At 41.0% G+C, this 18,006-nt stretch overlaps 1 protein-coding gene across 1 annotated transcript in view; it reads right to left on the reverse strand.

Annotated features, from left to right (window-relative positions):
• LOC122558317 (paladin-like) overlaps positions 1–18,006 on the reverse strand; it is a 121,872-nt gene that overhangs the window by 71,502 nt on the left and 32,364 nt on the right. The window contains exons 8-13 of the mRNA XM_043706751.2: positions 16,394–16,490; positions 13,687–13,791; positions 10,196–10,291; positions 9,131–9,265; positions 3,022–3,138; positions 1,846–2,025 (exon numbers count right to left, since the gene is read on the reverse strand). Of these exons, the coding sequence (XP_043562686.2) occupies positions 1,846–2,025; positions 3,022–3,138; positions 9,131–9,265; positions 10,196–10,291; positions 13,687–13,791; positions 16,394–16,490 (730 nt within the window). The remainder of the gene's footprint in view (positions 1–1,845; positions 2,026–3,021; positions 3,139–9,130; positions 9,266–10,195; positions 10,292–13,686; positions 13,792–16,393; positions 16,491–18,006) is intronic.

The following is an 18,006-nucleotide window of genomic DNA, read 5'->3' on the forward strand; positions in this document are numbered from 1 at the left end:
TACATTTACCCCTTCACCTAACACTACGGGCAATTTAGCATGGCCAATTCACCTAATAAGGTCACCCCTCAGCTTCCGACACTTCAGGAAAAACAGCCCTAGCCTATTTAACCTCTCCCTATAGCTCAAATCCTCCAACCCTGGCAACATCCTTGTAAATCTTTTCTGAAACCTTTCAAGTTTCACAACATCTTTCTGATAGGAAGGAGACCAGAATTGCACACAATATTCCAACAGTGGCCTAACCAATGTCCAGTGCAGCAGCAACATGACCTTCCAATTCCTGTACTCAATACTCTGACCAATAAAGGAAGGCATACCAAATGCCTTCTTCACTATCCTATCTACCTGCGACTCCACTTTCAAGGAGCCATGAACCTGCTCCAAGGTCTCTTTGTTCAGCAACACTCCCTAGGAAATTACCATTAAGTGTATAAGTCCTGCTAAGATTTGCTTTCCCAAAATGCAGCACCTCACATTTATCTAAATTAAACTCCATCTGCCACTTCTCAGCCCATTGGCCCATCTGATCAAGATCCCGTTGTAATCTGAGGTAACCTTCTTCACTGTCCACTACACCTCCAATTTTAGTGTCATCTGCAAACTTACTAACTATACCTCTTATGCTCATATCCAAATCATTTATATAAATGATGAAAAGTAGTGGACCCAGCACCGATCCTTGTAGCACTCCACTGGTCACAGGCCTCCAGTCTGAAAATCAACCCTCCACCACCACCCTCTGTCTTCTACCTTTGAGCCAGTTCTGTATCCAAATGGCTAGTTCTCCCTGTATTCCATGAGATCTAACCTTGCTAACCAGTCTCCTATGGGGAACCTTGTCGAACGCCTTACTGAAGTCCATATAGATCACAATTACCACTCTGCCCTCATCAATCCTCTGTTACTTTTTCAAAAAAACACAATCAATTTTGTTAGACATGATTTCCCATGCATAAAGCCATGTTGACTAATCAGTCCTTGCCTTTCCAAATATATGTACATCCTGTCCCTCAGGATTCCCTCTAACAACTCGCCCACCACATACGTCAATCTCACCAGTCTATAGTTCCCTGGCTTGTCCTTACCACTTTTCTTAAACAGTGGCACCATGTTAGCCAACCTCCAGACTTCTGGCACCTCACCTGTGACTCTCCTTTGACAATGTATCTGATCGTGGCCAACCTTGTGACAGAGTAATAAAGCCTCTTGGCTGACTGTAACTGTTCCCCCTTACTGACTATTTTCCCACTTCACCCCAATAAGGATCGCTCATACTTGATTTTGACATGTGACCATTTGCTTGAAACACACGGAGTACTTTTGCCACATTATCTGCTGTCATTTGCTGCAGTTGTGATATTTATGTGCCGTGTCCTCCCCACTATCTAACTGACAGATTAACTGTTCACTGATCCCCACTACCACCAGCTGCCTGTCTCTTTTTCTGTAGAAAAAAGCAAAGCAAGCCACAGAAGCTAGCAACCTATAACTGAACTTTAAAGACCCCATAACCTAAGAAAATGATGTGACCTGCACAGGGGCTGGCAGTCTATAGGTAAGTGATAAAGTCAACGCGTGTGCACTAAGAGTGTAAAGAGAAATATATAACTGTTGGCAACCTCTATGCAAATGTAATGTGAGTGTGTGCTAAGAAAACAATGTCTGTAACTTGTATCTGATTACAATCATGCAATAAACAACATTTACTTAAAGACAAGAGCCATTTGTCATTTAACTACCAAGTTTATAGTCAATGCAAGCTAGATTGGTCCAAAGTGCTTTTAGTCACATCAATTTTAAAAAGTACCATTTGTTCAGTAACTAGAAACTCAGGGTATTCACCTCCAGTTGCTCTGCTGTTGTCACAGGAATGATGATCTCCTGTTGGAGGCTGTTGACCTCCCTGAGTGAATACATTTTTCCATCACCTTCCAACACTGCTTCCTCTCGCAGGTTCAAACATAAAACTCGGCTAAACTTCCTGCAATCGTCTGTTAGGTAGGAGAGAATATGCTGCAGTCCCTGCAATCAAAATTATTTTACTTTTAGGTCTTGGGTGCCCAGTACTCTGGTTTAACTTAGCACAAGTGCCTCAGCTTTTCAAGTTAATTCGACATTTACAGAATTGCATTTGTCACACAATTATGTCTGCGATCTCCCAGAAATAAATGCCCACCAGTACATGGAGGATTTACCAATCAGTTTATAAGAAGTTACCCATCAGTCAGCTGACCAAAATTCAAAGACCTGCTTACTAGGGTTTAAAAGGAGGACATTACCCACTGATATGTAAATGAACAATGGTCCAATACTGTATGCAGAGGGAAGTAAATACTGACGTACAGAGGAAGTGTCCATTGTCATACAGAGGGCCATACTCATCGGCATTTAGAAGGATTATTCTGTGATGTACACAAAAAACTACAGACTGGTGCTTGTGGTACATAGAGAGGCATCCACCATTATATGGAACTACTAAACAGTATTGAGAAGAGTTTTCAACTAGTAAATAAGCAACAGCCACTGGTAGCCTTCAGTCATTCCCACTATATAGCTGAGCTGTCTACCAAATTATACAGGAGCTAAAAACCTAGTATTTACAGGAAGAAAAACAGATGTTGCTGGAAAAACTCAGCAGGTCCAGCAGCATCTGTGAAGAGAAATCAGAGTTAACATATTGGGTCCCGTGATCCTTCCTGAAACTTCTGTTTTTGTTTCTGATTTACAGCATCCGCAGTTCTTTCGGTTTTTATTTAGTATTCAAAGGAGTCAGTCTTAGAATGCAAAGTATCTAAGAATCAGTCAGTAATTGTACACATTATTTTATGTATACCTCTAAACAATATTGGAAGGAATAGTTGACAGAATGTGAAGATACCGCCCAACTGAATACACAACTTAAACAGGATCCTAAGCTGCTATTTAGAGAAGCTATTAGATAGAGTTGCATATTAATATAATTGAGGCTGTTCTACTGAATACAGAGAAGTACGTGATGTAACAAATGGGATTGCTGACCTCTGGATTTGGTTGTGCCATTCCACATACAGGCATTTTTGAAACTTTTCTGTAGTTTGCCACCTTCATCTCTCTCAGACTACTCATTTCATCAAGATCCAGGGATTCATCCGCAAACTGCAGGTCACAAGCAGAGAGTTAATCTGAGGCTGTAAAGTTATATGAGGCTTTCAAATGACAGGGAACAAGATGGTCGGTGATCGTATTGTTAATATTGTGTGAGTCTATTCCTTAACCTGCTTTCATTCCTGTATAATTAACATGCAGTGAACAGAAACTGTTAAAACATAGACTGAAGAGTTTGAGACTTTTCAAGTATTGAAATTATTCAGACTGACTAAAAGGCAATTGTTTTCTCACAATTTGTCAGGAGATTTTTCTCAGAGATCTTTTAAGTATTTATGTGTTACCATCTAAAAAATGATGGTCAAAAGTTTGGAGATTGATGTGAAATCTGGCGTGTATCATGCAACACTGGTTGGATTCTTCTGAATATTGCTTCCAGGTTCTATTCTGCAGAGCATTTCCAGTGCATATACAACAACTTGCATTTATTTAGTTCCTGTAATGTAGTAGAAGAGCTCACACACTTCACAAGAGTATTATCAGATAAAGTTCAGCACCAAACCACAAAAGGCGATAAAAGCAAATGACCAAATGCTTAGCAAAGAGATAGATCGTCAGAAGCATCTTAATAGGAAGAGAAACTTTGATATGGGTAGAAGTTAGATAGGGAATTTCAGATGTTGGTGCCTCAACATTGAAGGACCACTGCCCGTGAAGTGACAATTGGAACAAAGATGCACAAGGGTCCAGAATTGAAGGAAACAGAGATCTTGGAAAGTTGTAGAAGGTTACAGACATAAACAGGAGTGAGACTATAGTAGGATTTGAACAAAAGGATGACAATTTTAAGTTTGAGATGTTGCTGGATCAGGAACCAATGTAGTTGGTGATGGATGAAGAATAAGCTTATATTTAAGAGGAATGAAAAAATGGGAAGTCAACCAGGAGAATATTGAGCGAGTGCAATTTCAGTGTACCTGTGTAGGTAACAAAAGCATGATTGAGCTGAGCATATAGGAGCAGAGGATTAAAGCTTGAACAGGGATTAATGATATTAAAACAACTGGAAGTAGGCAGATTTGGTGATGAAAAGAATATGGGTTGGACATTCAGGTCAGATATGACACAAAGGTTGAAAACAATCTATAAGCTACCTACTCCATCCCTTTTCTATGCAATAGTCTGCGATTGATCTACAAAGGAGTGAAAGGTTATGCAATGTGGACAGGAAAATGGAATTAAGGACTCAATCAGTGACATTCTTATTCAATGGCACAGCAAGATGGAGAGTTCAAATGGCCTACACTTGTTGATAATTTTATGCTTAAATTTTTATGTAAATGAGTCTGTTCAACAACCTTGGAATCCAATTTGATGTTGAGATAAATTTCCACCCTTATATTCATACCATCACTTATGTCATATTTGTTCTTATACCTTAGTATGGGATTACTGCTAGATCAGTAAGTAGCATTGATTCAATTTACTTGAAAATCTCAACAAGTGAAAAAACTGATAACTTGCAGTTGCAGAGCAATTTGTGTGGACATCTTTGGTCCAATGCACTGCTGCTTGTAATCTTCATGGCTCCTGGTCATGGGATGGCATGCTGGTCCTTAGCTCATTAGCATACTTAATTTGTAAAGTAACACAGATCTGAAAACAACGACACAACATCCCTTTCTTCCAAGATAAAAATTACATGCACAAAGTGTGGAAATAAGTATTCATTATGTGGTTCAAAACTATTCACACTGAAACAAGGATTGTAAGATTTATGAGTTATAGACACTAAGAGATATTGTACACAATTCTGGTCGCCCTGCCACAGAAAGGATATTGTTTCACCGGAGAGGGTTCAGAAAAGATTTACCAGGATGTTGCTGGGAATGAAGAGTTATAAAAATAAATTGCAACGGTTGGAACATTTTTCACTGGAGCATAGGAGGTTTAGGGGTGACCTTATAGAGGTTTATAAAATCACGAGGGCTGTAGTTAAGGTGAATAACAAGGGTCTTTACCCTAGGGTGGGGGAGTTCAAAGCTATCTGGGAGGAAAAATTTTAAATAGGGCATGAGGGGAAACCTTTTTACACAGAGAATGGTTTGTGTGTGGAATGAACTTTCAGAGGAAGTGGTGAATACAAGTACAGTTGCAACATTTAAAAGACATTTGGATAAGTTTATGAATAGGAAAAGGTTTGGTGGGATATGGGCCAAATGCAGGCAAGTGGGTATAGTTTAATTTGGAAACAGGGTCTGCGTGGACCGAAGCGTCTGTTTCCAAACAGTTTGACTCTATCAGGAATAGGTGATTTGATGATCCTTCTGGATCTCGTGATGGTATAAACTTTGAGACGAGACGTCATACTTGGTTGCTTTCAACTTTAGTGTGTGTCAGTCTCTTGTGCATTGTTAGAAAGTTGGTTGCTATCATGGTGGCCTTCCATAACTGTATTAACCAAGTGTGTTTTTTCTCTTCCTCCCAGCTCCAGCCCCCTCCCATTTATCTCTCAGCCCCCTTGGACTCTCCCCACATTCCTGATGAAGAGTTTATGCTTGAAATGTTGACTCTCCTGCTCCTCGGATGCTGCCTGACTGGGTGTGCTTTTCCAGCATCACACATTTTGACTCCCCCATTACCACAGCCACATCTCCTTCCTCAGCACCTGACTAAGGAACCGACTGATCCCACATGGACTCCAGACTACATTCAGACTGTCAAAATTCGGACCTGACCAGGACAATCAGTACCTACAGCAAATCCAAAGCCTCCAGAAATGGTTCTTCCTTCGGATCCTCCGCTCCACGCTTGCAGCCATGTGTCAACACCTACTTTCCCTGCAGTCAGCCCTACCCCAGCTCAGGACCACATTCTCCCAGACTTGCAACGGACCTCTGCTGTTCTACACCCTGAGAAGAATCCACACACTCAACAAACACTTTTTCTCCAGCTTATTGGACATCAAGGAACGTAAATACACCAAACTTTCATGTACTTGCCTCCAAACTCGGGATTCCTCAAACATCCCAGAACCTTCTCCCGGCTTCCAAAACCGCTTGGACGCCATTAGCCACGCAGCCATGACAGCCACCACCACCATGACAAAACATGACATCAATACTGCCCCGATCGCCCCACAGACCACAGCTACATTGACTATACCACCTCCAAAATCATCGCCAAAACAACTACCACCTCAATTGCCACCACTACAACCATCACCGAAACCACCGCAAAGTCCACTGCCTCCACAACCGCTGCAAAGATAATCGCCTCCAAAACCACTGCAAAGACTACCCAGCACATCATTTCTGCTCCTGTAGTTGCTTCCACCTTAGCCACTTCTGTACCACTGATATCACTCACCAGAACACTGCCAACAAACATGCAGCCACCACCAAAGACATTGTGAACGCCCCATGGAATGTCACATTTGCCCCGTGGATGCCACGGAATGCACCGATTCTGCCTCCCTGGCATGTCCTCATTCTGTTGTCTTTCCCTTAGGAGGGTGGAGCCTAAGGGAAAGACAACGGAACAAGGACATACCACAACCCAAAGGACTAGCCACACTACCATATATCAAGAGCATTTCCGAACTGACAGCCAGACTACTGCGACCACTAGGACTCATGACAGCACACAAACCAACAGCCACTCTCAGACAATAACTTACCAGAACGAAGGACCCGATACCCAGCATGAGCAAAACCAATGTAGTTTACAAAATCCCATGCAAGGACTGTACAAAACACTACATAGGACAAACAGGAAGACAGCTAACGATCCGCATCCATGAACACCAACTAGCCACGAAACGACATGACCAGCTATCCTTAGTAGCCACACACGCAGATGACAAGCAACATGAATTTGACTGGGACAACACTACTATTATAGGACAAGCCAAACAGAACAGCCAGGGAATTTCTAGAGGCATGGCACTCATCCACAGATTCAATCAATAAGCACATCAACCTGGACCCAATATACAGGCCACTGCAACTGACAGCTGGAACTGACAACCAGAAGCGGCAGGTACAAACCACTATAAATGCCGGAGGAAAGATCACAGAAGCGCTACACAGGAGGCTCCCAAGCACTGAGGATGTCACCTAGACAGGGGACGAAACGTCTGCAACACAAATTCCCAGCTTGGCGAACAGAACCACAGCGACGAGCACCCGAGCTACAAATCTTCTCACAAACTTTGTATATATAGATTACATAATTCTGCGTCTGCATGTCAGCTATGTACCATTTTAATTATCCCTTTTTTTAAAGAAGTTTGTCCTGTATATCAGAGAACTTGGACAGATGATGGCTTTGCAGAGTCGTCTTAACTTGATTTCTATTGGAAGTGCAACTCTTAAGCATAGCACAACAACACGATCATCCTGTTTTGTCACCCTGAACTTCACGATAATTTTGACAGTATGAACTATTCACTCAACAAGACTGTTGGAACTGAAACAATGTGGTCAGGCTGTCTCATGTTTTATTCCTCTTATGGTATACATGTCTCCAAATGTCTGCCTAGTATATTGCAGTCCATTGCCAGGTATGAACTCTTCAGGTGTACCACATAGTCTGAGCATTGCATTCATTGTATCTACTGTGAATGCACTTGATGTGTCTTTCAACACTCTGACAATTGGAAATTTGGAAATATAGTTTGTGACTAGGAAAAGATTGGTGCCACATATTGGTGAATAAATCTTTTACTTTTAGATCAATGGACTAATAAAATCTCATGAAGGTGAAGACGTCCCTTGTGTGGCTGTGATTGGTGACTCTGGCATGCATTGCACATCCACATTGATTTTTTAATGTCTTTGTTGACGTCTGACCGATACAGAGTATCCTGTGCCAGTATCTTGTTTGCTCTATGCCCACGTGTCTCTGGTTCATGTGACAATATGGCATGGTGGTTAGCTTCCAGTACATCTCTTGAGTTAACTATTTCATCTCTATATGGCCAGAAGTAACTGGCATCTCTTTTAGATTAGATTCCCTACAGTGTGGAAACAGGCCCTTTGGCCCAACCAGTCCACACCAACCCTCCAAAGTGTAACCCACCCAGACCCATTTCCGCTCTGACTAGTGCACCTAACACTACGGGCAATTTAGCCTGGCCAATTCACCCGACTTGCACATCTTTGGACTGTGGGAGGAAACCAGAGCACCTGGAGGAAACCCACGCAGACACGGGGAGAATGTGCAAACTCCACACAGTCACCCGAGGCTGGAATCAAACTTGGGACCCTGGTGCTGTGCTAACCACCGAGCCACCATGGCACCCTCTTGTTTCATGTCAAACCATCCTTCCATGATAACTGTCCATTGTGCCTTCTGTTGCAGTTCATTAACTATTTCCACCGGATGTTGGTTGCATTTGTGCTGATCGAGCTTCATCAAATTGATCAGAAGAACATTTCCCAACTCAATGTCCATCATGTCTACTTTTATCCGTGGGGAAATTTCTGCATCATTTTTCAGATTTGGTAAACTGTTCGAGGTAATCATTTTCACACCAAGTTTATAGCTGAAGTACTTTTACCAGAAGTCATTGTAGTCTAAGTGCTGCAGTTATCGGTGAGTTTTGGCAAATCATTTCCTGTGTTTTATAATCAGCTTCCATAGTAACCTTCTCACTAAACAGGTACATATGGAACCCTGCTGTTGGCATCACATTTGTACACAAATACTAAAAACGCTAAGTATCCTCATAACCCAGATTTAAAAAATAAGTCACTATAGTCCCACACTCTCACTAGACAGAGAGAGAGAGAGAAACAACTGGTGGTGGTTTAACCTGATGGTCACCATGCCTCAGAGAGGGGCAAGGTTGAGAAGGTAGGAACTTTCTTGTGGACCTCAGTTGATGCGGAAATTGAACCCCCGTTGTTGGCATCACAAACCAGCCATCCAGCCAACTGAGCAAATTGGCCATATGTGTAGCATGTAAGAACAGAATGTCTCCCTCTGACTGAAATTCAATTGACATGAAACAAGTTCTCAACGAATGCAAGTGACTTACTAGAACACAATGGCGGCCACTGATGGGATTAGCTGGAGTCTTCATCTCAAGTCTAGACATAGCACTCAGTAGCCTGTAGAAGAAGGGTTTCCTCCGCATCCAAGTACTGAACATGACTGAGAAAGCTAATGGATACTGGAAACAGATTTAAAAATAGCTCACATAAAACCATCTTCAGATGCTAAAATTGTAATAAAGTGTTTAATAACTTTAAAATGCCCTAATAACCTTATGTTTCAAGGTGTTGACAATACTGAATGGTAGCACTGTTATTTCCACTGAAAACTATGGGTTCAAATCCAAATCCAGATACTTGAGCCTTCCAAAGAAGATGAAGCTTCAGTGGCGTTCTGTATAGTTGGAGGTACAGTGCTTTGGTTGAGATCATCTTGGAGTGAATTTGTCAAGTCGAATCCCATTCTCAATATCAGTCCAAACTGAGGGTCAGAAATCCCTAAATGGTTGTGATGGGATTTTGGTTGTAATTTTCACAGAGGTGCCTAATCAAGGAGTCACCTCTGGGAGACACATTCAATTAAGGATGGCAGGCAGACCAGGGAAATAGGAAATCCAACTGAATGTATACAGCAATGACTGGCCAGTCATGTTAATGCATTCTCTTATCATTGTAGCTGGGATCTGACAGTTTCTTGAAGTTGGCTGTCATGACTCCTACATTTTAACATTTGCTACATTTCAAAATGTAGCATGTGTTTCAAAATACTTCATTGGTTGTAAAATACTTTGGAGCATGCTGTGGTTCTTACAGATGGCATAAATGCAAGTTAGTGTTGCCCACAGGGAGTTACAGGCAGACACCAAAATCTTCGAATATACAATGCATATAATTAACTAACTATTTAAAGTGAATACTTTGAAAATTGGTTCTTCAATAAATATCCTGTGATGCTCCACTCTGACCCCACTCAATGTTGGTTCGATCACAGAGGAGAACAATATCTCCGTCAGTTTGTGAATTGCTTTGTACCTTCAATTTTCCATCAATATAACCCACACTATGTTTCCATCCATACTGAGCTGTACATAAATATTAATGCTTCTGACCTGTTCATGGAGATAGCTGTTAAAAGCAATGAGGTAAAAATATCTCTGAATCATCTGGAATGCTTTGCTGATCAGGTTTTCTCGCAAACTGATTTCCTAAAATAATACAAGATCATTTTTACCAAAAATCAAGCTTGTCATAATTACACAAAAGTATTAAATGGTTTGAAGCAATTCCACAATTTATTCCTGAGACTATCTGCCTGATTTGAATACAAATGTTTAAATTTATTACTATCTATATATATCTCCAGTAAATATAAGGCTAAGAATGTTACAAATAATAAACCTGCTTTACTGTACAAAGCATTATAAGTACTTTTCATTTTATTAATATTATAAGTATAGAACTGGTTGGGACTGAACTTTAGGATTCTGGATTAGTGGTGCTGGAAGAGCACAGCAGTTCAGGCAGCACCCGAGGAGCAGTAAAATCGATGTTTCGGGCAAAAGCCTTTCACCAGGAATAAAGGCAGAGAGCCTGAAGCGTGGTGTAGTGGGAGAGGGACTCCCTGAGATTCTTGTAGAGAGAGGAGGAAAACTTCTTCAAGGCAGGCATCCTTGCAAGAGGATTCGCAGTAGGGTTAAAATCAATGAGGTAAAAACAATGACTGAACTTTAGGAGACTTACTACAATTTCTTTCCTACATTTGAAGAACAAATTCAAGTTATTTGGAGCTCTGGCTAACTACGGTCTGAAAAAAGTCAAAAAACAAGAATATCAGGAATAAATATCAAAAAATGTCAGGTACTGTTGTGTCACACAGTTAGTATGTCACTATACTTTTACAAGACGTGCTCATGATGTCATCACTATTGTAGTATATGACCTGAGGGTATAAAGGTGTCTCAGACTCCATCTTAACTTGGGTCACTTGCAGCATGACACACTGATGGAAGTGCTCTACTCTTTAACCAAATTGTCTGACACTTGCTCGGATACAACAGGCCGAATCCCCCCATTTCTTTGGCAGTGTTTTCTCATGTGAGATTCATGGCACCCAGTTTGCCATGATCCCATTATAACTCTGTTCCTTATTTGGTTGAGCATGCACAGACCTCTTTGACACCCCTATCATGGAACCATTTGGCAGGTGAGGTAGAAAGCATGCCAGAACCTTGAACAATTACTGCTCCTGGCACCAGATTTAATCCTGGCTGCACACCACTTCAAATGCAGCAAGACAGCATCCTTCACCCTCAGTTGCTCCACCGCTACCCCCAAGGAAATGGCACAGGTGGTCAGGTTAACTCCTTGGTTCAGCTACAGGGACTTGGAAGTACCAGTGGGATGGGCTGGTGGTAAAGGAGCCAGTGTTTCTTCCTGATGAATGGCATAGAGGGCTATGACACCAGACTCAGCCAGCCCAACTGAAATAATGGCCTGGGGTGAGTGTATTGTCCAGGCTGGAAGACAACAAACAGCAATGCTTGATAAGAGGTTAATGATCTTCCCTGCTCAGCAATGGTGCCACAATCCTTTCACCACTACCTCACACACAGGGCCGCAACTCTCTCTACTTCTGTCACTAAATACACCTCTCACAAGGTGTGTATGGGCTATAGTTCTCATTGTTGCTTGCATCAGCAACTCTCAATCACCTCACCCTCCCAAACTACTAAACTGCCCTGACCTGAGCACCCTGTTCACTCACTGGGAATAGTTCATCGCCTCTCCTGTTCCTGCATCGCCAATTGCTCTATGATGCCCTTGTATATCTAATTTCTCACAGAACTGAAATCTCTGAATTGGTTGCACTTGACCTGCAAGGCTGATCACAGTCCAACCTATGGACTGGAATTGATTAAGCTTCTTGACTGACTATTATGGTACCCCCTGACTTTCTGCATTCACCCTTGATCCTATGAACCACTAGTTCCTTTTGACATTTACGCAATGCTGTTTAGTTGAAGCACGTATCATTTGTTTGCTACATAATTTGCTTGCTCATACCATGGCATCATGCAGTAATATATCCACTGGCTTGAATTGGGATGGCTCTCAACTGCAACAAGCAGTTCGTCTCCCTACACTTGTAGTGCAAGCCAGAAAGGCTGGCAGCCTCCAGGTAAGCAGAAAATGAGTGAGCACTTGGAAAGAAAGCTAAAAAAAAAAATGAGATACATCCCGCATCAATGCATACATGCCCCTGTGCACAGCGGCCTGGCAAAAGCATGCAAGTACCAAGTGTCCCTGCTGATGCGGTGAGGCTAGTGGTTTAGCAGTGCCCATTTGCGGAAACAAAGGTGGACGAGGACGGGTGTTCATGGAGGGTGCGGGGATGTTGTGGTGAAGACATAGAAGAAAAAGGCAAGTTGCTGCTGCCAGGCTACCATTCTGATGTAGATGGCAGGAGTTGGCACCATCTAGTTTCTTGAAGGAGAGAATTGGGTTTTTGATTTTTCCAGACCTGCCTTATATTCCTAAATTTGCCACCAATGCAGCTGAAGGAAGGGAGCAGAAATTTTCACCCAAACTGTCCGAGTATCCAATGTTTTTATATAACAGTGAGCTATTGGATTTTTCAAACTATATACCCATTTTAAATTTCTATGTTACAGGAGATATGATTAGCATTGTCACGTCAAGTAAAAAAAGATATCATACTGGATTCCAAATGTTAACTCTGTTTCTCTCTTCAAAAATACTGCCAGATCTGTGGAATATTTTCATCGCTTTCTATATGCACTTCAGATCTCCAGCATCCGCAGTATTTTTCATTTATTACATTTTACTATGTTGCACACTCTGTCTAAGATAACCTTTAATGATTTCTGTGTTGATATTCCAGCACTGGATCTGATGACAAATACTATTCTATCTCTTTCCCATGATGCAGTTGGATTCACAGCCTTTCATGAAACAGAGACAACAGAATTCCCACATGCAGCACTCAAAGCAACTTTAATGCAGAATAACACCTCAAAACCCTTCACTGAGGCATAATCAGGTAAAAACAAACACGGTGATAAAGATGGAGCTATTAGGAGGACTGATCGAGTGTCCATTTTACCTGAAGGACTGATCAAAAAGCTTGATAGAAGTCCAGAGAAAAAGTTCAGATGATGCTAGAAATACATAACAGCATCTCTGGGATGCTAAGACAAATCAACATTTCATATGATAATCCCTTAATGAGAACTGGCAACCAAAGGATCTGCCTCTGTATTCCTGAACTGATGGGCGTGCCTCACCCACTGAATTTAACAGAATCCCAATTATTAAAGTAGATTGGGCCTCACACAGGGCTCACAGGAAATGGATCCATTTATTTCATCCAGTGAGTTAAGATTTTCCACTTTGTATTTCAGTAATTATCCAGTTTAATTGTACTGTTTGTTTTGTTTAATAGGTTTCCCAAATATTGATTGTTATCTGGAACCACAGCTCTCAAGATCACCAAATTCTAATCCGACTTAGAAAGGAGACATACTGAATCAACTTATACAAATCATTTGGACCTTTCCAAAGTTTAAACTGTCAACCTTACCTGGCTCTGAAGCTCCTCTGCGAGCTTTTGTGCTTTACTTTTGGAAAGGTAAATAATTTCCTTCAAATCATACATTTCTGAGCAAATATTCATAATGCTGTCCACCTGAAAACAAAGGGTGGACAGATAACTCAATCACAGGAAGGGTTTTGTAAAGTTAACTATTTTAGCATAGCTGGCAGCCAGTAATTTAAACAACTTGATTAGTCAAGTTTCAATACCTGGCAGCCAAAGGAAAGCAAAGTTAGCTTCAAGATGAAGGGTAATTGTCTTTACTCCCTCGACTTCACAAGTCTCTCCCATCACACTTCTCATGCAAAAGCCATTGGTGTTGGAACTCTGGCATTCCAGAATTCAGGATCATACCCAATCAGGTTTGGAAATCAGATTCATCCTCACCCCTTTGGACCATGGTTTGGAAACACCAGGATCCCAGTATCAGCTGCAGTTTCTCTTCTTGCTCCAATTGCATCCAATGGAATCCTCCTTATACTACCTGACTTCTGGGGAACTTCGAGGGCTAACAAGGCCAGGGTTTTTGCCCAAAACATTGATTCTCCTGCTCCTCAGATACTGCCTGAACTGTTGTGCTGTTCCAGCACCACGCTAGAATGGACTCTGACCGCCAGCATCTGCAGTACTCATTTTCGCCTACACCTATGTGATGCATACCTATCAGAGTCAGGACCATTGTCTCTCGAGTGAGGTACTAGGCCGAGGTCCATCTTCTCTCTGGGGTAGATCAAGAATTCCATGGCACTATTTGAGAGAAATACACAGGCAGGTGGCTGGAAGAACACAGCATGCCAGGTAGCATCAGGAGGTGGAGAAATCGACATTTCAGGTATAACCTGTCTTCAGGACTGGAGAAGGGTTACATCCAAAACTTCGATTTCTCCACCTCCTAATGCTGCCTGACCTGCTGTGTTCTTCCAGCCTTGTGCCTGTGTATTTCAGATTCCAGCATCTGCAGTTTTGTTTGTCTCTATTTGAGAGAAAGCAGGGGATTTACCCACCAGCCCAGCCTAAATTAATTGGTCAGCTGCAACACTATTTTTAGTGGGATTGTATTGTACGCAACTTAGTTCCCATGCTTTCACCTATTGATTATACTTCATTGACTATGAAGCTCCAAGTCAAGCTGAGGCTATAAAAAGTACAAGACAAAATTCATGCTCTTTCATTTCTATAATTCAAATGTTTATTTGATTAGTTCAGTTTATAGATAGATGACAGATCCTTTGCAAATTTGGATGATTAATCACAATTTAAGAACATCCCAATTTCTCTTCCAGGATTTGCCTTACTTTACAGATACCCAGGTCACCAATGGAATTCAAATATGTAAAACTCTTTCAATTGTAAACAGAATCTTTAGTAAAAATCTGGCAGTTTAAAGCAAAATATCAAAGGCCTGTGGAACTTATTGTTCACAACATAGATAAAACTGTATAGTAGAAAAGATGTGGGACAATGAAAAATAAGCTTGCAGTTGACATGAAGATTAGCCAGGTGGTTGACAATGAGGAGAAAGGTCTTAGGTTACAGGAGGATATAGATGGATTGGTTAGGTGGACAGATCAGTAGGCAATGGAATTTAATCCTGATAGTTTGAGTTGAGGCACTTTGTGAAGAAATACTTAGACAAAGGAGTACTCAATGAATAGCAGGACACTAGGAAGTTCACAGGAACAGAGGGGTCTTGAAGTGGCGTCCATAGATCCCTGAAGATCACTGGACAGATTAATTGAGTTGTTAAGAAGGGATAAAGGATGCATATCTTTATCAGTCATGGCATAGATTTTGAGAGTAGGGAGGTTATGTTGGATTTATACAAAAATTTGGTTAGGCCACAGCTGGAGAACTGTGTGCAGTGCTGGTCACCATACTACAGGAAGAATGTGATTGCACTGCAGAGGAGGTTCACCAAGATGTTGCCTGAGATGGGGCATTTTAGCTTTGAAGAGAGGCTGAATAAGCTTGAGGTGTTTTCTTTAGAGCAGAGAAGGCTGAGAGGGGACCTGATTGAGGTGTATCAGATTATGAGGGGCATGGACAGAAAACAGCTGTTTCCCTTCGTAACAAGGTCAAGAACACAGGGCAAATTTTCAGGGTGAAAAACAAGAGGTTTCGAGGGCATTTGAAGAAAGTTTTTTCACCAAGGGGTGGGTGTGTAGAAGGCAGTTAAAAATAAATACAGGACTGTGAGAGCTAAAACCAACAATACTTGAATCTGGAATGCAGTGCCTGGGAGGGTAGTTGAGGCAGGAAACCTTACAAACTTTAAAACCTACTTGGATGAGTAATTGAAATAGCAGAACATTCAAGACAATGGGCCAAGTACTGTAAAGTGGGAGTCATATAAGTTTAGAGCTGCTTTTGTTGGTGTAGACTCCATTGGCCAAAGAGCCAAAGTTTCTATTAACTTGGGTTCCAGTGAGAGAGCCGTGTGTAGTTTTGTACATCCTATAATGGGAAGATTATCCAGGCAATGGGAAAGATGTAACAGTTACACGAGGATGTTAAGAAAAATGAACAGACACAATTAGGAAGAAGGACTTTAGAATTTCTTCCACTAGCCATGAGAGGGCTGGGGATAAGATGACAGTTGGGATTCCCTGAAATAAGATGACAGAATCTGAGTGCTATGGCATACACAACACAACTCAAGAAAACAATAAGAATAAAGAAAATAAAGTGTACTCACTTCTTCAACAATTTTTCTGCCATTTGGAAAGGAGGCACTGTAACTTTCAACAATCTGAAAGTGACTTTCTTGACCAGAAAAACTTCTCTTTTCATATCTAAGTTTATAACAGTGAAAGTGATCGTTAAGTTAACCAACTATCAACAAAGACTGATTGAAAGGTTTAATAGATCACATTATTAGTTCAAAGCTTGAATATTGTTGGAAAAAAAAAGACCTGTTGCCAAGGTTTTTCAGTTGCATTCATCAGGGTAAATGCAAGAGAAGCAAATTTCAAATGATCACAAGTATTCTACAAGCAAAAAGGATGCTGAATGGTTGACAAGTGGCATAATTTATTGGTTAAGAAAATGTAATTTAGAAAGCAATACAGAACTATAGTCTCCTCAAACTCCCAGATAATTCAAAAACTGTGGAAGTCTTGACACATTCCCCTTGTTTACGGAGAGCTAGATTATGAGTGGAACTGTTTATTTTAATATTCATATAGCTTTTGTGCAATCAGGATTGTTCAACAATTCCTACTCAATCATAGAATCACATGTAACAGTAGCCATTTTATTTTGAGTTTTGCAAGTACAGTCTGGTTGAATATGGCCTCTACCATGTCCATTACAAACAAGCTGTTAGTAGAACATGCTGTCAAAGCCTGATACAGGTCCTTGCAAATACCTTAGGTTGCATCCTACCAATTAAGATTACTTGTCCATTATTCTTATTTGCTGTCTCCTGATTCTCACCCAAGGTCAATTTGTCTTCACCTTCATGCGTTTTAGCTAATAGTGTCTTGCAAGGGATTTTATCAAATGCTTTCCAGAAATCCATTTGAATAACATCCCAACGTAGTCCCCATCCACTAATTTTATTACCTCTTCAAAAAACGCAATCAAATTTGTTCTCCCTGATCTGCTATAAATTTTCAAGGTGTTCATATCACTTTATTCATAATCACAGACTCTAGCAAATTCCTGACAACAGATGTTAGGCTAAATGGTCTATAATTACGGTAGTTATCCTCCTTATCTTTTATAAACAGTGGAATTAAATGTTCAATCTTCCAATCTAAAGGAATGGCTCCTGATTCAAGAAAAATTAAAGAGAGGGCATTCACAGTTCTTTCAATTACTTACTTTAAAACAATAGGATGGAAAACATTTGGTCTTAGAGGTTTGTATTAATTACTACTACTCTTGTGCTTATGGTGGTTTTGGGTGAATCCCTATCACTAATTCAATATTAGTTTCTTTGCGATATCCAGCCTGCTGTCCTTTCCTCCATTGTAACTACAGGTAGACAACTCTTTATATGAAATCCCGAAATCCGAAAAGCTCCAAAGTCCGAAGGTTGTTTCGTAAAGTTTTTTTTTCTCATTAACAAGGTTGATTAGTGTGCAAACAGTTAACCCATGTCCACACCCACTCGATGCATGTCACTCAGATGCAACGGTGGTGGGGGGGTGGGGGTGGGTGCTCAGCACTGGCAGGCCTTAATTTTGTTTAAGTGCTCATTTTACTCATAGTTGGTCTATTCTTTGGAAAGGTTTTTTTTAAATTTTACCATCAAACTGCCACTTATTCTGAAATTCAGAAAATCCTGAATTCCGAAAACCAGCT

Source organism: Chiloscyllium plagiosum, unplaced genomic scaffold, assembly GCF_037043375.1.
Source record: "Chiloscyllium plagiosum isolate Xiang-an unplaced genomic scaffold, Cpla_swu_hap1 HiC_scaffold_2, whole genome shotgun sequence".
NCBI lineage: Eukaryota > Metazoa > Chordata > Chondrichthyes > Orectolobiformes > Hemiscylliidae > Chiloscyllium > Chiloscyllium plagiosum.